The 25,262-nt window shown below is 41.0% G+C and overlaps 1 protein-coding gene across 2 annotated transcripts; it reads right to left on the bottom strand.

Annotated features, from left to right (window-relative positions):
* Positions 1-11,435: 11,435 nt before the first annotated feature.
* LOC122778781 (phospholipid phosphatase 3-like) lies at positions 11,436-25,015 on the bottom strand. 2 transcript variants are annotated; one of them, XM_044040881.1, is made up of 6 exons: positions 24,640-25,015; positions 18,564-18,721; positions 14,743-15,023; positions 14,591-14,648; positions 14,315-14,491; positions 11,436-13,449 (listed from the first exon to the last, which is right to left on the bottom strand). In XM_044040881.1, exons 1-6 carry the CDS (start codon positions 24,773-24,775, stop codon positions 13,321-13,323), a joined length of 939 nt encoding a protein of 312 aa, XP_043896816.1. In that variant the 5' UTR covers positions 24,776-25,015; the 3' UTR covers positions 11,436-13,320. The 2 variants fall into 2 exon arrangements, with proteins under 2 accessions (XP_043896816.1, XP_043896820.1); XM_044040885.1 differs by lacking the exon at positions 18,564-18,721 and adding an exon at positions 19,623-19,777 and having other exon boundaries at positions 24,640-25,014.
* Between the last annotated feature and the right edge of the window lie 247 nt (positions 25,016-25,262).

Here is a 25,262-nt window from a genome sequence, read left to right as displayed (position 1 = left end):
TAATAATAATGATAATAATAATTATTATGATGATTATTATAATAGTAATAATGTTATGTTGCACATAGTCAACTCAGTTTAGACACAGAGATGGGTCAAACCAGCAGCCGACATCTGCCACCGACTCAAATAGATGATGTATTTTTATCCACTGGTCATCTTCGTGTCCCATTTAACTGCTTTCAAAATCAGGGTCAAGGGTTATGACAGCTTTATGAGCAGTGTTTGTGTGTATTTAAGTCGTGTGTGATGAAACTGCAGCAGCAGCAGCAGCTTCCAGAGACAAGTTTAAGCATGTTAATAATAATAATAATAATAATGATAATAATAATAATAATAATAATAATGTTTCTTATATGTCGTTGTTTTATTCCTTGTCTATGTTTTGATGTGTTTGGACCTCCAAAAAGAGAAGATCATGGGGATGTAAAGAAATAACTCCAGAATATACCAGTGTCTAGTATGAGAAGAACTTTCGACTGCAGAGTAAACAGTTTTTTACCACTGCTCACTCTAGAGGGAGACAAACACTACTGAATTACTGCAGCCATTTTTGTCTCCTCTTCACTCTAAACAACAGATATGAAAGAACTATAGTTTGATGCATTTAGGACATTTAAGGACAAAAAGAAAACTGTTGACACCCAACCTCTTAGAAAGCGGTAGAAGGTGAATGGATGAATGGATAATGATCACAGCTAACATACAATCAGCATCACAAAGACAGCATCATGTTTCCCACACAAGTATAATAAGTGTATGTGTATTTTAGAGTGGGACTAATGTGGCAAAACTGTCACGAGCTCACATTTGTGATTTAAAAGACTGGACACTGTAAGCACCAGCCTGCAGCCCGACCTCCCTCTGTGGGTTACACTACAGTTTATAGAAGATCATAAAAATCAGTCACCTCCACTCTTAAATCTCAGCAGTGCAACACAATCTCCTGGCTGATTATTTTACCGGTGTCTCGTGTGCCTGCCAGTGCAACGCTGGTGTAATAGAGAGCAGTTCTCAGGCAGACGGCAAATAAATGTGAGCTTTAACAAGCTTTTCTTTTTTTTAAAAAAAAACAAAAAAAACCCAATCTGTTCAGTTATTGTATTGATTATTGAAATTGTATCTTTTATCAACTGAGAGCCGGAAAAGAAACACATTTTTACAGGCGAAATGAGTAATGAAACTGCAACTGGTTGATTAACAGAATGTAATGAAGGCCTGCAGCGAGATCATTTTCACTACAACAATTAAAAACAAGATGGAAATGGTTATTAGAGCAATCTTTAAGCAAAATTGGAACATTTTAGATTCAGTTTTGATATTTCAAACTTAATTTCTAATATATTTAATTAAAAGTTTCACCCTGAAACATGTTTGTTAGACGAGGATATGTGTATTGCGTTGAAATGTTCATAAATAATGATGAATAACCTTTATTTTTAACTGTCCGCCACAGGGCACTATTTTTAAAAGGCTTTATTCCGTGTACCATGACTGCAAATCCAACCACTTTTTGACCCTTAAGTCATAATTTGATTTTTTTTTTGTGTGTGTGTGTGTGTGTGTGCGCGTGCGTGCCAGGAATGATGCAGCTAAATGTCATGTTTTTCCCTAAAACAGCCTGTAGATGGCAGCGTACATTCAGGCATGAGATGTCGTACTCAGGCATTGAACAATCAAGCCATCATATCTGCACCTGTGGGATTTCATTCACTCACCCATTCATTCATTCATTCATTCATTCAATCTGTTTTCTTAAGCGTGCAGGCTGTGTTTCACAGATGAAGCGCTCTCGCTTTCAGCAACCCCCGAGAACTGAGCCAAAGTCAACAGTGTGAGGTCATCGCAACGCTCATAAGGAACCTGTTTTCTGTAGTTTTTTAAAAAAAAAAAAAAGTCTGGGCCATTAATTCAATTGTCCAGTGGTGAAAAATATGTTTTTCCATGATTTCATCCGAGAAAGATAAATGTCCATACGTGACACGGCGTTCTTGTTCATTCCTCAGGCTGACAAAGCAAGCGAGGAGCTGAAATGAAAAGTGGATTTAAAAACAAAACAAAACACAACACAGGTTGTTGCGACCACAGGGGGTCCTGTGTAAAATACGGCTCACATTCAAGCAAGTGTTTTCCGTGCAGCTCAGACCCTGAGGTCAGCGTTACATGAGGTAGAGAGGGGTAATCATAAAAATGCTTCACACAGTCACAATTATGTTCTTTATAAGTCAGGGACTCCAACTTCCAGTTTTAGGGAAATCATAAAGTTACACAAACATAAAAAACGTGAGTGTCACTGAAAGGCCAGCATTATGAGCAGATAAGGTTTTACTGCATGTGTCAGCGCAATTAAATGAGATTTACAGTCAAATATAAAGACGATGTGGGGCGGGAGTGGCCGCACATTTCTTTTGCCAAAACACCTAAAATGTGAAGTGTAGAGGGATGGACACTAAACCCCATGGAGGTGCTGTATCCATACTAAAGTCTTGGATGAATATTAATCAGGAATAAAAAGGCAGCAGCGGCGTGTTTACATCCTCGTGGTGTAATCTGATTCCCCTGTGCATAAGCCTGCAGCGTGCCTTGTGTGTGTTTGCATACACTGAGTCGCGGGTCATGAAAACAGCATTACATTACATTACAAATGAGGCCACTGGGCCAGGGAATTCTTCAAGTTCACATGGCCCGTGGAAGGTCGTCACATGCAAACAAAGCGGCTCGAGAGCGAGGAGACCTCTCTATCAGGCCACGACATACTCAGTTCAGGTTCTCACAGGTTTCCCAACCCTCAAGAGAGACATTTGTCAAGCCAACAGAGAAGTTTGAAAAAAAAAAAAACCATGAGGCCTTAAATCTTCAGTGTATAACCTTTGGTGATTGTTGATGTTATTATTCTGTTGTGTAAAGTACCTTAAAGCGATACTTGAGTAAAAGAACAGTAAGTTACCAGAGAATATGATATTTATACAATAGTTCATACAAAAAAGTTTCAAATGTCATTTTCTGAGGAGTTAGGAGTTGTCTTTCAACTGGAAGGTTGTGGGTTCAATTCCTGGCTCTGCTAGTCTATATGTGTCCTTAAGGAAGACACTGGGTGAAAATGGGCGAAAACTGTGGCGTAAAGCAGCTCATCAAGACTAGAAAAGCTCCACATAAAGCTATACAAATACAGACCATAATACCAACTCTTCTTCTTCTGATTTTACAAAGATAGTTAGAGGTAATGTAGTGGAGTAAAAAGTAAAAGTACAGATAACTTGTACAAGTCAAGTTGATTCTGTCTTCTTAGCCATGACGTCTTCCACAGTTTTTTTTTGTCTTTCTCAGCACAAAACATTACGTTAAATCACGCACATTTCTGTGAGATCCCAAATCCCTCTTCTCCCCGAAATGGTTTGATTAACCACCGAAGAAGTGTGTGGTCCCAAAGTATGTTGTGTCTGTGGTCTCCCATGTTTCTAAAATCAAGTCAGATTTGAAAACCCTCCAGTGTGGGGCAGGCTTTATAGCTGGCTCAGTTAGCTTATGTGTTTGTCTACATATAAATTCAAAAACTAAAACGGGAAAATGTAAAACAACTTATTGTAAAACGGGTAAAAAAATGACATCATTCCAACGGCAGACCTGTCCATAAAACTGTTCGTTTCCATTTTCTTCAGGGAAAAAACTAACCAAATTTAAATTATTTAAGCAATATAAACTCTAGGCTTGTTGTTTCCCTGTGTTTTCCACAGACTGTGCTTTGTCACCCAGTAGCTGCATAATTATAGCAAAAATACTCAAATGCTATCTCTGCTGTCACCATGAAAGATTAAATAAGGACATTTCCCAAAATGAAGGGAAAACAAAACGATATATTTTATAACAGTGTATAAACAAAATAAGCACAAGGAGAAATAGTGGAAAAACTCACTCTGCTCATGAATTCTTAGTTAAGCGATCATGCTCTCCGTGCATCTGTTTCCGGTTTGGAACCTGCAGAGAGATTAAATGCGTGTGGAGAAGTAATGGATCTCATATGTATGGAGGGGCCCATTTATATCCTGTAATTGTGTTGTGTTTATTCAAACCACAACATGAGGCTGAGAATGCATAAAAAAAACACCCAGTATTCACAGTCTATAAGAGACACAAAGAATTGATCATTTTCCACCAAAGCGGCATTAAAAAATATTTAATTACATCTACTTCTAACGTGCAATGTCACATCGGAGCGAAACATAAGCTGTGCGAATGCATTCAAGGCTGGGCCTTTACACAAACAAATCACCCGTGCTGCCTGACAACAGGGGTCATCAATAGATTCCCGCTGCATCAATCTTTGTTGTTTAAACAGATGGCGGCGGCACCGGGAGCTTGTGCTGTGCCTGATCGAAAAGCTTGATAGGAAAGAGCCCAGAGGAGCCAGTGTCAGAGGCCACGGGGCCCAGTGGAGTCTAAGCACATTAACATTCCTGAATAAACAACCCCAGGGAGCGTTATTGTGGAGACCTTAAACAAGATTTTCCTCCTCGAATGCAGGAGAGTGGCCGGGAATCACTCTGTCGTTTCCATCGCCCCAGGTCAGGAGGAGCTCAAGAACCCCGGTGCCAAGAATCCTGTCATTCCTTAGGAAAAAATCTACCTCCAATATTTTGCACCCCATGATTCTGATTTGATGTCAGTCAGGTAGAAGTTATTCTTCATTTAATTTAGTTTGATGAATGTCTGCTTATGTCAGTGCATGGTACATAGAAATGTAAAACTGTGACGTACAAAAGCCAGATGTGTTTAGAGTTTTCATACATTCATTTTAATAACGCACCTTTTAGGTTGTGTTCCTAATAATTCTGCACTATTTTAACTTCACGTTCTTTTCCAAACATCTATATGTATGTATAATAAGTAAAAAAAAAGGTATCATTTTATGTCATGTGTCATGTGTCAGGCCTGTCATTACACAAATGCAGAGATCACTACTAAATAAATGTACTACAAAAATGCTATATTGATAGATGTAAAAAAAAACAGCAATACTGATTAAGGTAAAATTCAATACTGATACCACAGGGAGAGAGGATGTAAGCATTGATCGATGCAGAATCTCATTTTAACAACATCGATGTCTCGTAGCTAAAATTGTCTGTCCACCATTGGGCAGGTTGTTGTTTTTTCCCCTCTGTGAACTGAAAACTGTATATACATATGTATATATATGTGTATATATATATATATGTATATATACATATATACATATGTATATATACATATATACATATGTATATATACATATATACATATGTATATATATAAATATAAAACAGTTGGGTTTCGGAGGCTCAAAGATGCTAAACCAATTTACCTGAGAGTGTGTAACTGCAGAGTTCGCTGATAATCCTCCAGCGGTTTGTCCTCAAGTGACTGCTTTCACATTGTACATGGTAATTTGATCTATTGCTAAAAATGATTGATCAGCGCAGATTCAATTTCACAGGTAAGGAGAAAATAACTGACACGGAATATCTTCATCTTCCCATACATCGGACAGGCCTGTAAAAAAAACATCCAATCATATTGAATGGTCTGAATTAATGAATTGGATCGTGATCAATCAAACCGCCCCACCCTCCAAAAAAGTAGCGAAAGTTACCGACGCTATGCAGTGCTCATGAATCTGTGTTCGTTGGGCGTTCCTGCGCTCTGGAGGCGTGGCTTCAGAGGGAAGTCTGAAGAAAGGGGCCTGAAAAAGCAGTGTACAGTGACTCCAACAGTTATTGTCGTCTAGGAACACATACTACCATATTACTGGTGATTCTGTATTTAGGTGTCACTGTCTCACATTAAACCTTTATTATATTCACACACAGAAAAATTGTTTTCGGTCCAGTATTGGTTGTTTTTTTGAATTCTCTTTGCACATCAAACAGCTGACTGGTGCAACCCCCTATAATTCAACAGCTCTACTTCCTCTCAGTGTTGGTTGTCGTCAAATCCAGCTCCATGTCCTTCTCCCCCTCACTGTTGTGGGGCTTGTGACGTCTGAAGAGGAGGCAGAACCTACTAAAAGGATTCCTGTGGATCAGCCTGGAGCTCTGTTATTGTACAGCTTGGAGCTCAGTAGATATGAGCCCAGTCCAACCTTTCCCTCCCCTGGTGATTCACACATTCCTGGTGGTGGAGGTCAGCTCTGAGGGGGGGGGAGTGGGACCGGCACTACCGCTCCAGACACATCATTGTGCAAATTATACAGCTGTACTTTTTTCACCTTAAAGCACAGGGAGGCATTTTGTAAGTGGTCTTTTCTCCGAGTCTGTGGTCTGAAAGGTCACAACAAAACGCCGTGAGAAAGAAAGTGAAGAAGGTCATACGCTTCTGTCCAGGTGCCAAAAGAAACACAGGTTCCAGTGAGAGTGAGTGTGGTCCATGAAAATGTAAAGTTAATCACAGAGGGATAGTTATAACCAGCCTCTTTGCTTTTCTTTTCCCAACTTTTCTGTCCTGTCTCAGGCTTCACCCTTCCGCCGTTTCTCTGGTTACAGCTGAAAACACAGCTGAAATGAAACCCCGCACCACTGCAATGTACAGTATACGTGCAAAACATTTACATTTGATTGGCACTTTCAATCTTATCATTTGAACCGCAAATCCTCCTCCATATACTGACATGTGACCTCACTGGTGATAGCAACCAGCACCAACAACCTCCAATCCCCTCCTCATGTCAGCCGTGGAACAACATGCGGCACCAGGAGATAAAGAACCTCATGGGTGTGATGTTGCTGTGCAGAGCATATGGAGAGCATCACGGCGTGCTGCTCGCGATGTTTGACGGCGATCAGTGTTGGTGTTCCGTCAGCAGCACACTGTATCCTTCTTGGCCCCCGTTCCCATGGGGCTCCTTCAAACACATGTGGGGGTAATTTGTCCAAATTCTTCAGCAGAAAATGAAATAAGAGAGGATAAAGCGGGATCTTGGGATTTCGAGGCTGGAAATCAGTTTTTAAAGGTTTGGACTTAGTGGGGCCACAGATCTTCAGAGGCTGCAGAGAGAAGGGACTTACTGTGACAAATGGCTTTCAAGTAACCTAATCGTATGTGGGTCAGGAGATTTCATGGAAGCTGCTGCAGGACTGTCATCACGAGGGAAACCAAAGGTCGTCTGTGTGGAACAGGTTGAAAATAGAATGGATATCCAATATATAGAAACACGAGAGCACTTCCCTATTGTGGAAAAGGTTTTCACTTAATGTAAGACAGAGGAAAAAAAACCCTGTAACAAATGTTTTGTTGGGAGCACAATTTACAAAATGGACATCATGCGCTATTGAAGAAGACCTGAAACTAGTAAATTAACAATTAACATGTTTAGTGACATTGTAAATCAATTTCTTTTTGCTATTTTTTGGCTATTCAATATATTCTTACTTCCTAGTTGTCCTCAACCAGCAAACCAGAGGACTACGTACAATTTTAGGTATCTGAACATTATACAATTGTATTATTGGTACCAAAGGGTCATGGGTTGTTCAAACTGAAAATGATTCATTCCTTATGGATAAATTCAGAGTAGATTTCTGCCCAACGACAAATCAGAACACTTATGAATCTTTGGGGGCGCTATGTCGTAAAACATCACGCTTGTGCAGGTCACACTGTACATTCACTAAAGATACTGATAATGTATCAAGCCAAAACAAAAAAAGCCACGATTACACAGACTGCGAGGTGTCATGGTCATAGTCATCCAAATCAGGATATGGCAGAATATTTGGGTTTAAACACTTACGTTAAAAGATAAGATTCAGATAGGTGACATTTCCTGGTGATGCTCATCTTTAAATGTCTCTATATCTAAAAACAAAACCCAGTAATCGCCAAACGTAACATGTATTAGAAATCCTTTCAAATCATCAGGAGTGGAAGGCTCAAGGTTCAGGAAGAATTATCTTACTGCCTCACAAGACAAAGGGTTGTGGTCAAAAGGAATGTGACATTCACAGCAGTAACATCGACTCAGAGGTTGGTATCGACATAATGTGGTTTGGGACGACAGACTGGGCCAAAATCACACCCCCGAGGCCTCAACAGCAATAAAAGATGCTGTAAAGAAGGAATGGTTTGGACTGTTAGCTGTGCATCCACGGCGTGACTTTCATTTTCAGCACAGCATGGGACGTCCCACATGGGCTGCCTGGTTAAGGTGTTGACGGAGAACCTGAAAAAAAACGCCAAGGAAAGAATTTGACTGTCAACAAAACGGTTTCATTTAAATCCAAGCCTTGATGACATTTTGACTCCCGGTCAGTGTCCCCCGTCTTCATGTCCATGACGCCTGAAAGGTTGTGATGGCAGAGATTTGGTCTCCCTCTTGATGTTTACATTCTCCAGACACAGGGGAGGATGAAGAGAAAAAGAGGGAAAAATGGAAACAGAGAGAGAGAGAGAGAGAGAGAGGGAATTACTTACAGCTGTGGCGCTGCAACCCCAACGCCGTCCAAGACTGAGGACCTCTGGGCATGGACACAATACATTATGGCAAACATCAAGGTTTAGAATCCTATTTTATGAGGGGTGTTTGCATGTATTGTATGTGAATGAGTGAGGGGAATAACCTCTAAACATGTTTAAAGCCTGCTGTTTTCCCTTTGCTTTTGTTTCGGTTCGAGTCACCAGAACATTTGCAAGTGATGAATGTACGCGTACACTACTGGAGGGACTTGAGAGGAGGTGCGTTTCTGTGTGTACTGCATGTGTTTCAGTTGGTCGTCCTGGAAACTGACTGTGTGCCACGAGCCGAGCAAAGAAAAACTCTCTTAAAGTCTGAGAGCTTGGCGCGGCGCAAAAGCAGAGGTCTCCTGAGGAGCCGAGGCCAGTCGCGGTGGTGTTCTGTCAATAAGAAAAGAAAAAAAACCAAAACATGCCTGGGGGACATTTAAAGAGGTCACTTATCAGGGAGAGAATTTGGAGGGTGTGCCTCACTTCCTGTCAGCATCTGTCATGGAGAGGACAAATACCAGTGGTGTGATGTGTCGTCAACCTGTTCAATGTTGGACCAGTGAGCAGCTTTATCGAGGAATGAACCTTTTCTTCCATATTATTTTTTTTACATTTACATTTAAGATGCTCTTGGACGAGCAGGGTCTTCAAGATCTTCTTGAGGGACGCCCCTGTTCTGGTAGCGCTCGGTAGGTCATTCCACCAGCACGGAACGGCGCACGAAAAGAGTCTGGATTGTCTTGTATGGGGTGTTGGCGCCGCCAGACAACAATGCTTTGACGAACGGAGTAGTCGAGGGGTAACATAAGCCTTTTTATCTGAACTGTTGATCGATTATTGTTGTTTTTTTTTGTCAAATGCAGGCCAAAACAAAGAAGGAGTAACCAGTAAAGCGGTCCTCTATTTGTTACATTGAGCATTCAGTACGTTTACATGCAAACGTTCATCGAGCTAAGGCCGTAGTCCGACTAAGACAGGCAATCGGAGGAAGGAGAAAATCGATTTATTGGCTGTGTATGTCTTTGACTCCGCCTCCATAAGCCAGTGCGTATTGAGTCAGTTTCCTGTTGACCTTTACGTCGCAGAATCGTGATACACATCAGACCTAGCGTGGCTCTTGTGGTTGCTGTCCGAAGAAAAACACAGCACTGCAGCTCATACGTCGTCTCCTCCTACTTCCGTGACTAAGCGTATACATGCAGGAGTAATTGGACTATGAATCGCATTATCCAGGTGTGTTAGTCTGACTAACTGAAGACTATCTCGATTTTAGTCGGACTATCATGTTTACATGACATTAAGAAAACCAAATGATTGTCATAGTCTGACTAAAATCAGACTTTTATTAACGTGCATTGAAATACACAGACTATTTGTTTAACACTACACCTTTAGGTGTGTATACAAGTTTGTGTGTGTGTGTGTGTGTGTGTGTGTGTAGAGATTAACAATGAAAGAGAATAACTGATGACTTCAGAACAACCACAGTGGAACAGAGCTCCACAGTCCATGAGAGGAATTTATAAATCACACGGGGTAATAACCCACAAATACCAGGGGTTGAACTGTGGTGCGAAAAGCACAACAACTGTTTTTCCTCCAAACCACATGAAAAGGATCTCACTATTAGAATGTTAAGCTCTGCTGGTCAAGAAAGAGGAAAATGAGTCCAGCTGAATACGTGAAGGAAACGGAGCTGTGCCATTTGTTGGTCTGGTTCATACTAAAAATATCCTCGCGCTGCCGTCTCTATCACTTTCAATTACAGTCGACTACATCTTTGAGAAAATCTTTTACCAGTGATGGTTTATTGGAGCAGGTCAAGACTGGTTCACGTAAGATAAACATTTTGTTAAGCCTTTGGTAATAGAAGTGGACGCTTTGGCGAACAGAGAAAAAACGCACTGCCATTTTTGGTAGCATAGACGTTCTTACACCCTGTTTAAATCACTCAGATCAAAACACCCTTGTGTTTGGTTTGGAGCACAGAAGAAGAAAGAGAGATGAAAATATATGTCACTCAGACGACGGTAACAAGTTAGTGTAGAACACCAACAGGCCACGTTCCAGACTGTTTGGACTGGGGAGAACATCAAAAGACGTTGACTCACTCGCTCGCACTTAAACTGCCGGACTTCAAGCTGAAGTGCACAAATATTACAGTTGAACAAATGACGTGGAAAACATTGTCAAATGAACTCACACAATCCCGATGAGGCCCCTATGAGGCTGAGTTGGCCCTGAACCGCGACGCGTGTGTAAAAACAAAAGTCATCTTGATAAAGAAAATGACTAGTGACAAATGAAAATGAATGTTATGATACAACAAAACCTAAGCTCTATAACACACAGAGTATTACTTAGACATGTACCTGGTTAAGAAACTGGAAAGAGCGGCTTAGAGTAGTTATCATATACGACGGTTGCTCCACAGCAGAACTGCCCCTCAGTAAGGTCCTAAAATCTGAACGTAATTCGCAGCTTTTGAAACAAATCAGTTCTAATCTTTCTGGACAATGCGCCTGATCCACTGAAAACCGTGGCTCACGTGAACGCATTAGCCCCCCCATGAACCCACTCGCACACTGACCGCTAACGTGGTGTTATAGTCCGGACTGTGCCCTATATAAACTGTATAATGGAGAAACGTCACCTTACACTGGATAATGTAAGACGTTCAGGCAAATAATGCTGCTTCTAAGCATTCTCATATGTGAATATACGCCCCTCCTCATGCATAGTTTCTGTGTGGAGTATATATTATTCCAGAGGGCCGTTGGGGAGAAGGGTTACAGCCTGGAATGTACACCATTTCCCCACAGGAAGTTAAGCATGAAGTCTACCATTACCCCACACCCAGATCTCTCCATCACACCAGCAGCTCGCCTGCTTCTGGATTCTAAAACAAAAGTCAAGAGGTATGCACGCTTTCACATAGGGCACACAAAATTAACATCAGCTGCTTTGGATGTTTCCTTTCATTTATTCAAGACACTTTATCTTTGATGCGTCTTACACAGTTTGTACAAAATATCACATGACATTACAAAAATAGTGAAATACATTTTGTTCTTGTTTTTAATAAAAAGTGTAATGAAGCCGTCTACACGGAGAGCTTTGTTTTTAAACTTAACATTCACAAGTTGTCAGCTTGACCGGATGACGTCTGCCAAGATTTGTCTCTTTAAAGCAGCATGTTTGACGTTTACACAGGTCTCGACACAAAGTCATAGTGGGCATTTCTATATTGTTTTCAAAGTACACGCTGTATATACATAAAGACGGTATTTTTTACCATTCTGTATTAAAGTATACAGACTAGTTTTTCTATCAATGTCAGATTTAAGTTTGAGTCAGTACAAACTAAACAAGGATGACACTTTCAGTCAGTGGTTTTCAGGATTATTTCTGCTTAAACATTAACTACATCGATATCATGCAATCAAATTAGCATGACGACTCTTTAAAGCTGTAATACACAGTTATTGTCAGGCTTCTTGTGTAACTCTACAAGGTCTTATGAGCTAAAAACAAACCAAAACCAAAACAACCATTAAACTGAGCTTATGTCTAGAAAAAAATGATTGTACCTGACCGCTGTTCTAGTCGCCGTCTTACTTTGAAAGTATATAAATGTTGATATAACACACAGTATATCACAGGATTTCTCAGTGTTGTGAATACTCATATTGATTCGTAACAGTAAAAATACATGTAGAGTAGATGATGCTTCTTTTTTTTTTTTTTTTTCCACAGTGTTCCAGTCTCGAGTTACATGTGTCTGTTGGAGCAGGTGCCTGGTCTCTGGTTGGACAGAGAGGCAATAAACACGGAAATATATAGACATGACATTAATACACACACACACACACACACACACACACACACACACACACACACACACACGCACGCCCAGAAAGGCCTCACCCAAATATACACGCAGACATGCACACGAGGGACACAGCTGATGCTCCCACTCTCTCACACACTCTCACCTAACACTTGCGAGCGCCCGCGTGGTACATATAACACAGTCATTTCATTAAACGGCTCAGTGGGGGCTCGTCCTATCCAGCAGAAAGAGGCCCACGTCCAACATTTAAACCCTCAGTGCACTTTCCACCGACTGTAACTCATGTGCACCCTTTAAGGAACACATTATGGACGTAATAAAAGCTTACAAAAGGCGTACGAAGCTTTCCAAAAGCTTCACTTCAGGGTCATTCAAGTGGTGACAAACAGTACTGAGTTTAACTACAATAGTGCTATAACATACACGTACGTTTATTTCACGTAATACTTTCGTTTGTATTAAAACCAAACCTACAGAATATCCTTCCTAATATCAAGGAATTTGTTGGGTGTTTTTTTTTTTTGGCACAAACTGCTTGCATTTGTCACACAGTGAGTGAGTGAGTGAGTGAGTGAGTGAGTGAGTGAGTGGCAGGAATACGAGTATAGCTCCCATGCTGACTGCAGCTGAGGGGCGAGGGCTTCGTTTACAGCTGCCATTTCTCAGTTTGGTTTCATTTCAGACCTTAGTCCACAGAGAAGAGGCAGATTTCTTTCACAAACAGGAGAGGAGGGACAAATATCACACGATCGCTCTCTCTTTTCCACATTAAAATGTCTGGTAAGACGAAGGAAAAGGATTCCATTGAGAGAGCTCACTGCAACTGGCTTTTTTCCGTAGCCTCCTCTTGTCCTTTGAAATATTCAACATTCCATATTTGTCTGCACTATCCAGATTGTTGGGGTTTATCTTATCCAGTATGGACCAGTGGCTTTAGTAGTGATTTGAATGGCACAGGTCAGGGTTCTTATACAGTCAGTCAGCAGCATTCTCTATGCCATGATGAGATGGTTGCTTCGTTCTCTGATATCTGCCGGAGAAACGAGATCTTTCTTCACTGGAGTTGGCAGTTGGGTGGAACGTCTTCCTTTCTGCTTAAACAAGTCTGATACAAAGAAAACCTGGGGGGGGAAAAACGAACAATAATATAAAACACGTCCAAGAAAATCTCAATAAATAAAATGTCCCGTTTCTTTTTTCTGGGGAACTTCCCTTTACAAATATATTACGGAGTCCCACAAGACACTGTACTTGGTCCCTTTGTTTTCCATGCAGACTCTATTCATTATACTTTACAAGTGATTTACAGAATGTAATTTTCACCATTATGTGAAACTGACATAAAATATCCTCAGTTGACTCAAAACGAGTCTTGAGTACAGAGTAGGACTGCTTCACTGCCTTTGTTAAAAACTAAAAAACTACTGTTTTCATCCACAAAGAATGTTTTTTAAAGTTTTATCTTCCTATCATAACATATACAGTTAATTTAAATGTTTTAAATACTAAATCAAAACATTTAATGTTCATTACAACGGCAATGTTTGAATATGAAATATTGGCCTAAGTTTTGAACCAATGTAGTGGGTGTAGTTCCCACAAGGTTCCCACACCTTGGTTGACAATTAAATTCAAGGACTCTCCAGGCCCAATTTCCTCAAATTGAACGAGCGAATGTACGGACACGGAAAGGGAAACTTGTAAGAGCCGCTTCGCTCATGACGTCCACTTTTATTGGATTGCAGGCCGCTTGGGATCTTGGTCAAAGCCAGTCTTTGTCATTTTCAGACATCACATAATTTGCATGTAGTATTCTATCTAATATATAATTATGTAACCTCTAATGTCTACATGTAGAAACAAAGTTTATTCAAGTGGAACACTAGGAACTAACATTTACCTGAGATTTACTCATGGTGATATTCAAATTCCAACATCCAATCTAAATCAGTCAACAAAAACAAATACTTAAAAGGCATCACTCACGATGAAGTAGGCCACCAGGGCTCCCTGTATAAAACCTGCCAGAACATCAGTGGGGTGGTGCTTGTGATCAGAGACACGGGACAACCCAGTGTAGAAAGACATCATGATAAGAGTGAACTGGGTCAGAGGGCGCAGCAGGCGGGCGCCGTGCCAAGTGAAACGAGACTGCAGGTAAAACTGTTTAAAAGACACAATTGTGATTTCATATAGTATTTATACATTGTGCATTATGCATTCATGTTAAAAACAAAAAAAACATAAAAAACAACAACTCACCACCAGGTATAGCATGGTGTACATCGAGAATGACGCGTGTCCCGAAAAGAAAGACTTCCTAAAGGACACAGAACAATCGGCATTATAAGATGTATAATCTGGAAAAAAAACCAAAAACACTAAATATGTTTTCACAAGACTTGCTACAGTACCTGGCTTCTTGAACTTTGTTCTCTGGTCCCTGACACTGGTAGTCAGTGATATAACCCAGTGAGCAGTTGATAGTAGCGAAGTCAGGTTTGCACACATCAAGGAAGTGCGGGCGCATGCGGCCCACGGACACTTTGGCGATGTCGGTGAAGGACTGACTGATGGCGCAGCCAAAGATGAACACCCCGACCTGCTTATAGAGAGCAGAAATGTAGGGGTTTCCCACAAAAGACTTGGAGCCCTCGTTCAGAAAGTAGATCCTGTAGCTTTCGCCAATGATGATCTGAAAGGACAGTGAAGGTGTCGGTGAGAACCAGGGTTTTTACAACAAAATTACAATTACTCAGTTATTATTAGCAGAGTGCTCAGTGAGAATGTGAGAGTGCAATTCAGCAAAAACCTTGTGAAAACTAGGACAATGCTTGTCCCATTAGAAAAAAACACAGATGGGAATTAAGTTTATTGAATGGAGATATGACCCCTGTCAGTTGGCAGCATGTTGAGTGCCATTCTGGGTCTTCCTATAGTCCATAAAATAATTCAGTTATATTTTATTCAATATTCTTTCAGGTGGCAGAACGTGAACTTGGTCTCCTTGTAACTTGGGACCTGGGAACTGTGGAGCATGCGCGGAGCTCCAAGGATTATTTGTGTCTGATTGAACACATACATACAATAATAAGGCAAGTCCCTATCACATCATCCGAATCAGTCCAAGTACAAGAAATTCAATTTAGGATGGACACTGGCTCCCGCAACGCTCATATGAAGGATAAACTGAAGGTCCAACTTTAGTCTGACTAAGACAATAATTAGATTTATGTAAATGTACTGACTCTCACTTTTGAATGCAAGGTTTTAATTAGGAAATTCAAGTAACTGTGTGTAAAGAGAAGGAGTAGGGAGAAGATTCATGAACAAACCCTCAAGCTATTGTTAATTTCAGAGGGACAGAATTAAATCAAAAAGTCTGCGATTCTGTGGGGACGGACATTTGAAACCAGGTCATACTGAGCTTGTTCGTTCAAAGATCCAAAATGTTATACTGGATATTATTAGAACGGTTCAAAAAGAAAGCTTTAAGGTACATACTTTATAGTTAAAATGTGTTTAACGCAGTCATTCTACTTCTGAGAGGTAACTTTAACTGTCCACAGTGTATAGTTTTCTGTAAGTGTGTAAATAAACCACTATCTAAAACCGACGATTGACGGGTAAGTCACACTTAGGGGGAGATGGATTGCCATAACTCGCAACAGCTGTTCAAGCTCAGAAAACGCCTCCCCAACCCCTCTGCTCCCATGTTGCCTTTCAGGCTCTCACAAACTAAAGTAGTGGAGAGAAATGGTGAAAAGCATATGGGAGATTTACAGGGAGAGAGTGAAGGGATGGAGGGCACGCTGACAGAGGGGGAGGACAGAAAGTAGGAATGTAAGAAAAGGAGAAAGGAAAAAGCAAAGAGGAAGGTAAAGCGAGGAATGAGGTCTGGGGTGGGAGAGAGCGTAGGGAGGGAGTTGGGGAGGCACTGCTGGTTCTAATCAGCAGAAGCGCTGAGCTAGGCAACGTGTCTGATTTTGGTGGCCAGACTCCACCAGGGCGCATGTCGGGGGCACGTTTGTTTTTCACTGCTCCAACTCCCTCGAAAACATCTCCGATTTCACAAGGGATGTCTGGCTGTTTTCATGTTAGTATCTTGGTTTCATCAGACATTCTTGCGAGGGGTTCTGGAAGTCCCATTCTTGGAAACACTCTCTGCAGAGAAATAGCCCTAAATTCAGATTTAACAAGCTGATAGAGTGTGTTGTTTCCACCATCCAGGCCTTTGGATCCAGCATGATACAGTCCAGCCACTTTCATGGGAGAAAAAAAAAAAGATCTGGTTTTCTTGTGTGAAATATTTAAGTATGCGAATGACCAATGAATTGACATTGTAGGATTATGTCACTGATACACTTGAATCTCAGACATAATAATGAGGGCTAGACGCTGACTTATGGCTTATGTCAAAAGTTTTGTGTTTCCAAAATGACACCATGGTGTTTTTCTTTCTAAAAAAAAATTATCTGCATATATCAATAATGTGACTTTGTTTTTCTCCGGTCTATTCGGGGAGTAATTAAGTACTAAATGACATAATGTTGTTGTTTTTTTGGTTCTGAAAACACCAAAGTTGGCAGAACACTCTAGGGGGCATATTGGATTGTAAAGACACATTTTGCCAAGGAGGGGGGAAAATGACACATTTGGCAAAGTCTTCTTGTTTGGGGCCTTCACCACAATTCCACCCCACCAATTACAGGATTTTAACCGAACAACCATTGCGTCAACCATAATTACATGGGGCCAGGACTCCTTCTCACCATGAAAACCCATGTGGCCCTGAGCCCATAGAGGAGAGTGTAGATAGAGAGGCAATGCCATAAGGAAAAGGGCTGTCCAACAGCGGGTCTGCTAGGTGACAACTGCATGTTACAGCAGTGTTGAGTCAAACCACACAGTACCGCGGACGTTTGGTAAGGATTTTAAGCGCGATTACGACATTGTACAGGTAACCTGGATTCTTCCTTGGCTAATTCACTGCCAACACATTATTTAGTTAGCAGAGCAGTATGTGTCAAGGCTGACTTCATTGCTAGAGTTCCTAATGTGGCTTAAGTGATGGCTACGTGGTGTCTGCTCTGCCGTGTGTGCCACTGTTAGGTGAACCCTGTCCGACAAAAACCCAAATATGTCATTATTTCAAATATTCCTGCACATTTAAATAAGCCAGTGTTTGTGTTGTAGCTGGGAAAGTTGAACAGATCTCAACTTCTGCTGAAGGCAGCGCGAGCAAAGCAAAGCAGCAAACTCACAATGCCAATCAAGGCAGTGCAATGCGTGACGCAGCCCCATTCAAACTAAATAAGCAGCTTTTCAGTTGCAGCCCAAACTGTATAAGTATAACAGAATTCCAGGTTCTGGAAAAAAACAAGAGTGCTTGTTGGGTTAGCAGTTTAGTATTCTCAAAGGAGGGTTGGGGTCATAGAGAAAAATGTGGGCACAAACCTCCCTCTCATCAAAGCAGCACCCTCTGAAGAGAATGTATTTAAAATTCCAACAACAAGACTTTAGGTTGAAAGAAGAGATTCCATTTATTCCCTGGATATTTAAAACAATTCAACACTTCACTTTCTCAGTCGTCTTTAGCACCTTTTAAATTGCTGTTAAAAAGTGTTATCGTCATGCTACCCTGATCATGGTGTTTAGCTTTTACACAGACACTGATTTGGCTCTGTCACTACCTCCCTACTGTTGGCATGAACAGTCAGTTTAAAAATGTGTTTTTATCGTGTATTGTGTTTTTATGTTAACTTAAATCCCAAAGAGAAAAACCTGGAACAAATGTTGGCTTGGTTATCTCGGATGTGCTGATAACACAGGTAAGGGGGAGTTGTTCCAGCCATACTGGATAATCTCAATTTAAAGGGAGTTAACTGTCAGACAAATCCCTCTGATGGACGGTAAACAAATGCGTTTCCCTGAACATGCGTGCAATCATAGTGAGAAAAACAAGAACCCGTCAGGATTATAAAAGATTCAACAGCTGAAAACAAATCTCTAAAAAGGATTACATTACATGCGTGTAAATCATTATACTTGTTGACAATCTTACAATTGTCATATAAAACCCTTCTGAGAATTACTACAGTGCACTCAAGATAATATAACATGGTTAGTATCACATTTATTAAGGTGTCAGCGTGTGCTGCTTGTAACAGTGAAGGCCGCTGAAACAGCAAAAAGAAGTGACGATGGCATTAGTGATCAAAGTGAGGTGACTTACAGACAGGATGGTGATTAGAATGCCAGCAGCACTAAGCACACCGTCGCTAATGGTGTCTCCATTTTTGGCCGGGTACTTGATGGACTCATCATCGCAGTAAAACCCTCTACGGTAAGGCTGAACAGCGCTGGTCTCAATGACCAAGAAAGGCAGGCCGGCTAGTGTGAAGAAGCAGTGAGCAGCACAGAGAGAGTGGAGGAGGTGGGGATGGGTGTGAGAGAGAGGGAGAGATGGAGAGAGAGAGAGAGAGATGGAGGTGCTGGGTTAATAATACGCAAATTACAGAGGTCGCAGGTACAAGCAAGACGCAACAAGAGAACATCTGGGACTGGCTCAATCCATTTTTGTGGCTGTTTTCTGTGACTAATTGAGAATTAATGACTGCATTTTTGTTCAGATGTCACAGTTAATCATGTGTCATCTGGAACATTCTTTGGGTGTAATTAAGGGACAAAACCTGTATTTTGTGTTCTGTATTTCAGTCAGTTAGCTTCTGATCATGTACGCTTTACTGCCAGCCATCTTCTAGAAAACATCAATTATTATTATTTTTTTCTAACAATCTCTCTACCGCTTAAGGCCATCATTCATTTTTAATTAATTTAACTATAGAATCACATTTTTAAGTAAAAGGGAACTGCTATATTTAGCTTTCAATTGCTGAAGAAAATAGTTATTGAAGGTCCACTGTGCAATGTTTAGAAGGACTTAGAGATTATATACTTCCGATATGTATGTTTGCATGAGTGAATAGTTACTTTAAAAATAAAAAAGCCCACTTCAGACAAACTGCAGTCTCACCATTAGGTGTCGCTAATACATACACAGTAGACCTTGGAGGCATGAGCTCAGGTTTGGAAAAAAAAAATGGTTGGCATTAACGTAGAGCATACATGATTTACAGCTAATGAGGTATAAAATGCATGCATCACTGATGGTGAGTCAGATTCTGACAAAGCAATCATATCATTTGAGACGTCTGGAGACAACCACTGGATGGACTGAGAGTGTCTCAGCATATGCTCTCCGTTCCTTTTGCTGCACCACACCAGGACTTACTGAGGCCACGGGCACAGTGACGCCCACGGCTGTGAGCACAGTGTTGGACACCGTGCTGCTCTTATAGGGAAGCTTGATGCTGTTGTCATTGCAGAAGAATCCTCTCTGGTAAGGTGGGAAGGCAGATTTGTGCAAAAACCCAGCAACAAGTAGCACTGCATGGTTGGACAAATACATGATGAGTGCAGGTCAGACAGCTCTTAAAAACCAAAATAGTCAGAATTACAGGCACATTATCAACAGGAAGATAAACAAAAAAGCACAGACAACGTGTAAACAAACAGATTTAAATATTCCCAAAAGACACTAATGCTGTCTAAAATTGAGCTAAAATAAACAAACTGCAGTCAGCTGATATAAATGCTAAAATCAAAGCTACAATCTGGCTGAGATAGTGCTAGATTTGGATGTTTCATGTGCCAAACAGATATCATTGCTGCTAACAGAAAAACAATCTTCCTTCCTTTCCTGCCTACACTTTCAAGTGTGTTTAAAAAAGGCTCACTAAGACGCCTTACGGGGTTTGGGTGTCTGATCAGTTTAAAGTATTTCACCACTTAAAGTGGCAAAAAGATCTCATTTATCTCCAACAACAAGCTGAGTGGGTGTAGATGAAACTCCTGCCAGAAAGGACAGCTTATTTTCCCCCCATTTACTAACAGCTTCAGTGGATGACTTTGAAATTGGAGTGTGGACATGGTACCCAGGAGATGCTTCAAATGTCTGGCAGAATTTGGAAAACACACTTTTAAATCCCTTCAAAGCAACATTTGACTGATGTTGGGCCTTTTAAGTCACCTTTTAAATAATTCTGCCGATACAAAGAAAAGCAAACATCGGCGCTCACGGCCTCGCAAATTCTCTCCCTCTCTCTAATTCTCTTCCTCCGTCTAGCCGTCTCAAAAGGCTGAGAAGCACTGAGGTGTAGAGGTCAGCAGTGCTGAGCCTTGCTGAAGGCAGGATGGTGGCGGGGGTGGGCATGATTTCTCAAACCACATGTCAACACAGGCTTCAGTTGATGTTGAGTCCCTCAACACACACACACACACACACACACACACGCACACCTGATTGGTCTTTGAAGGTCCAGCTGGGTTGAGCTCAGATTACAAATCCAGCTCTGCTGTTTGATGGGAACTCCAGAGCACTGGCCTTCACTCCACATTCAGCAGGATTCACATTATCTTTCTTAAAACAAATAGAAGGCCAGAGCTACAATTGGCCTCAAAGCAACTCCGGGGCCAAGAGTTTAAGCTGAATGATTCATGTGATTCGTAGTTCTGTAAAAATATACTCATTGTCTAATTGTTTAGACTGCTTTGGCTGGCAGAGAACAGAAACACAATGGCCTTACAGGGGATAAAACATGTTAACTTCCATGTCCTGACCTCTAAACGCATTTAGACCCAGTACAAACCACAAGGCCAGAGGGTGCCAGAGAGATAGAGTGGTGAAAATGGACTGATGAAATTAAGTGTCCACAATCTTACGGATCCCACACAAGGTCAAGAACATTACATAGTGGGTTGAAAAGACTGAGGCAACACAATAAGACACTGTCAGGACCCGTCTTCCAGACACGCAGCAGGGTTTTTCTTCTCGTACCCGTCCTCTGACCCCATCCATCCGTGTAAATACTGCAGCATCAGCATTGAGCACAGCATCTTGGGATTTTCCCCTCCTACCCCTTTTCCTGCCTTCCTGCTTCTAAACGCTGTCCTGCCAATGACAACACCAGTCAGCAAGCCGACCTATGTCTTTCACATTAGCTCACCAGAAACAAACATAACGGTGGGAGCGACTTTCTCTTGAGAGTTTTTGGTTTCTAATATAAACATCAGGTGCCTTCTATTAGGCTTTGCCATGAAGCTGTTTGCTTAATCAACTTGGGAGACACGAATAAAAATAGGCAAATAGTAAATGAGGAATGATGATGTATTTTTCAGCACATAACTGTGCACATCAAAATATGGCAACAAACCTACTATTAAGACCTACTGGCTGGAATTTCCTGCGCTCATCCACTTAGCCTTTATCCCAGTTCAGCTGCCGTTTGTGGAAACTAGAATCAATGTACAACCCTCAGGCGGAATTAAAGCCCCACCATATTTTGAGGGCATTTGCCAAAACACCAAGTGTGACTGTTAAAATAAACAGACACACATTTTCCACTTGTAGGGATCTCACACTGTCTGGCGTAGAAATGTATACATGTCTGAGGTAGTTGTGGCGTATACACAGATGCAGTTGTTTTTACTCACAGGCGCCCGCACACACAACCTTGCTCCCCCCGTCCGTCTGTCAGTCAGTCTACTCTGAACTGCTTCAAAAGTTTCACAAACTTTGCCTAGTTCCTCTAAGGAAGAGAAGAACAGGTATAATGGCTGCATTTGCACTGAATTGAATTGCTAGAGGCTAAAATGGCTGTTTTTTTTTTTATATATATATTATTGATACTTCTTTATAGGGGTAGCTACAACACACAAGGTAATTTACAGTTCACTTGTATGCTCATCTGCTCTGCTCTGCCTCAACTGGCAATACCACCACAAAATGAATACTGTAGTACATGATTATATGTACATATAATCATCTGTGTACTTTACTGCATTACCTTTCAATCACACAGATTATCAATTATATTGCTATGTCCTACATGTGATAGGTTACATACAAATCCCAAGTATGAAACTTTTTGTTTCATTATTGTTTAATGCTACATGACAAATTTATTACAGTGATATTTAAGCATTCCTTAATTCTGGACCTGTCAGTGACTCCCCAGTAGCATTTTAAAATGTCTGTGATTCAGCTATTTCACATGTAACAGTAAGAACTTAAGATCCATAAATACAATTCATTATCCAAACCTGAACAACATAGGTAGTGTGGAAGATTAACCACCTCTTTATTAGTGCTGAGCCAGGGAGGGAAACAATAGGAACACACTAACAAGTAAATATAAAAGCCACCTGCTGTGGATTAGTGTACTGAACCTGATCACCCCAACAGCGGTTGGAGCAAGTAGCCCAGTGCAATGCTCTGGATTATCCATCAGAGTTTGGTTTCAGTCACCTTTGAATCAGGGTGACTACCACTAAAGAAAATTTCTATCTGGCACTGAAGGTCTAGGGTACTCGAATCACAGAAAGTGGTGATGGTTCATGTGCACAACAAAGCTGGAGAGATTTCCCTGGGCACAGCAATACTGTAATCACCAAGTGAAGGAGTGCCAATTACAAGCACTGGCCCACCATTTCCTCCCTGTGGTCATTCTCTTTAAAACCATATCTTCTATCAGAAAAACACAGCTGGTTTATAAACAAGCTTCTCTGTGGGTATGTACTAAATACATACAGAGACAATCATGTGGAATTTACCCTCCAGAGAGTCTGAAACCAAACATAGTCACAACAGTAAGACCACTGGTTTTCCCATGCAGTTTCACCAGCTTTACTTCTTGCCGTTTACCATTGTGACCTGGCACATGCTTCACAGAACAACATATTGGGTATGTTGGTAAAGAAAATAAATGAGGTAGGGCAGGTAGAGCTACAAGCCTTTTATAGGGGTTCAAACTTCACTGTGAAAGAAAAAGAATTCACCTGCAATAACTACTTTAAGTCAAAGCATGCAGCTGCTGAACATCACAGAACCTCAACACACACAGGTTTGACCTTTTCAACACTTCCCTTAATTACTCCACACACACACGCCAACACACTCAAACATATTATGCCAGATGTTGAGATCAGAAGAATTCCTGCTGGTGTGGAATGTGAGCCATTCTGGAAAATATAACGAGGCGTCATTGACCAGGTTTACAGTACAGGTGAGGGTGTAGACCAAGGAAATGTCTCCCTCCAGGGATAATTCATCAATTAGCTTCCCCTTTCCAGTACTTTTTTGGCAGGAACACTGTCAGCATATGGCTAACAAATGGTCTGTATGTATATAGCACTTCTCTCTGCTACACTTAGGTTTTTGCTTTTCATCCATACATGAATAAGGTGTATCTATATGCAGCGTTTTAGCCATTGTCTGTGATGGACTGGCGACCTGTCCAGGGTGTGACCCCGATTTTCACCCCATGTCAGCTGGGATTGGCTGTGGCGCCCTCATGTGGAGGATAAAGCAATAGACGAATGAATGAATGAATGAATGAATGGATGGATATCTTTGATGATATCCAATCCTACGCTGTCGGCACAGCCGCCAGCAATTTGGGGTTAAGTGTCTTGCCAAGGGACACATCGGCATGTAGACTAGTGGAGCAAGGAACTGAATACCAACCCTCCAGTTGGAAGACAACTATTTCACCACTTAGCCACAACCGCACAAAATGTGTGTTTAAATATGATAACCAGCTTGAAATTAATGTATTAATAGTTAAAACTTAAGTTCAAACAATGTGTTGTTGTTGTGTTTTATAGCTAGCCTGATATTTAGCTAACATTTGTTGGCAAAAGGCTTATGGTCTTAAATTTAAGTATCCAATATCACATTATACATACACAATTGTGTATTTTAATTATTTTTTCTTATTTTAGATAAGAAAAATAGACAAATTAATCACAACAACCTAAAGGGAAACTTGATAAAGACAAAAGTTGAGAAAGTAATATAGTGGTAGTAGTAGTTGTAGCAGTAAAGACTAGTTTATCAACTTGAACACTTCGTTTTACAACAACATGCATTTATTTTGTGGTTAACAGAAGAAATGGAGATATTTTTACTTTATAATGCTGTAAAATCATGTATATGGAACTACATTATACGGTGTACCTTGCCCTTAACTAAAGTTAAGATAGGCGGAGTGATATGATGAAAGGTAATACGGTGATAATAACCGATAAGGTTAAGTAAAATTTAATTCCCGTGACTTGTTTTGGCAAAATAATAATTACAGTGACAACCACGTTATAGTTAATATAAGAAAACGCCATGTTAAGTCAATGCTGAATAGAGTGGTTAAACATACATGATAAACAGAAGCCTCATCAGTGTAATAACTCACCTAAGAACAGGCAGAAGAGATCCACTCCCACCAGTAACTTTCTCCTGCGGTGGTCTTTGCAGTTGTTGTTGTTCAGTGAACTCCCGCCGTTCCTCGTCTCAGCCATTGTTTTCTCATATATCAAACAGCGTTGCATTTAAAACGACTGGTGTTCGATTCAAATGCTACAAAAAAAACGAGAGAATGAACTAAAAATGTTACTACACACTATCGCAGAGCTGCTAGGTTCGTTGTGTGTATTAGCTACTATTAAACGGCTATATAGCAGATCTCCGTGGATCGTGCAGCTGTCTCGTTACTCTAAAGTTTACTAAGCAAACACACATCACATCATCTCCGCTGACTCCTACCTTCTGACCATCCTCTACTCCTCTACATGGAGGGAGTCTTTCCCAGAAAGCCCCTCCTCCAGTTAGAGAGTCCTCCCTTTTCAATTAATGCCATATGCAGCCAGGGTCCTTCACACAAGCTGATTCCCACACTCACCTCTCACAACAATCACTGCAACTCAGCTGCAGCAGCAATAACAAGGGGGATTCCACAAAACACAAACTAACCCGATAAAAGGGACTTTTTCCAGAGTCTGTGGCACAAGTTCTGTGTTTTTCCCGTTTCATTTTTTT

Source organism: Solea senegalensis, linkage group LG1 (assembly GCF_019176455.1).
Source record: "Solea senegalensis isolate Sse05_10M linkage group LG1, IFAPA_SoseM_1, whole genome shotgun sequence".
Taxonomy (NCBI): Eukaryota; Metazoa; Chordata; class Actinopteri; order Pleuronectiformes; family Soleidae; genus Solea; species Solea senegalensis.
The sequence above is the reverse complement of the archived record's forward strand: the minus strand, read 5'-3'. Positions and strand labels throughout refer to the sequence as shown.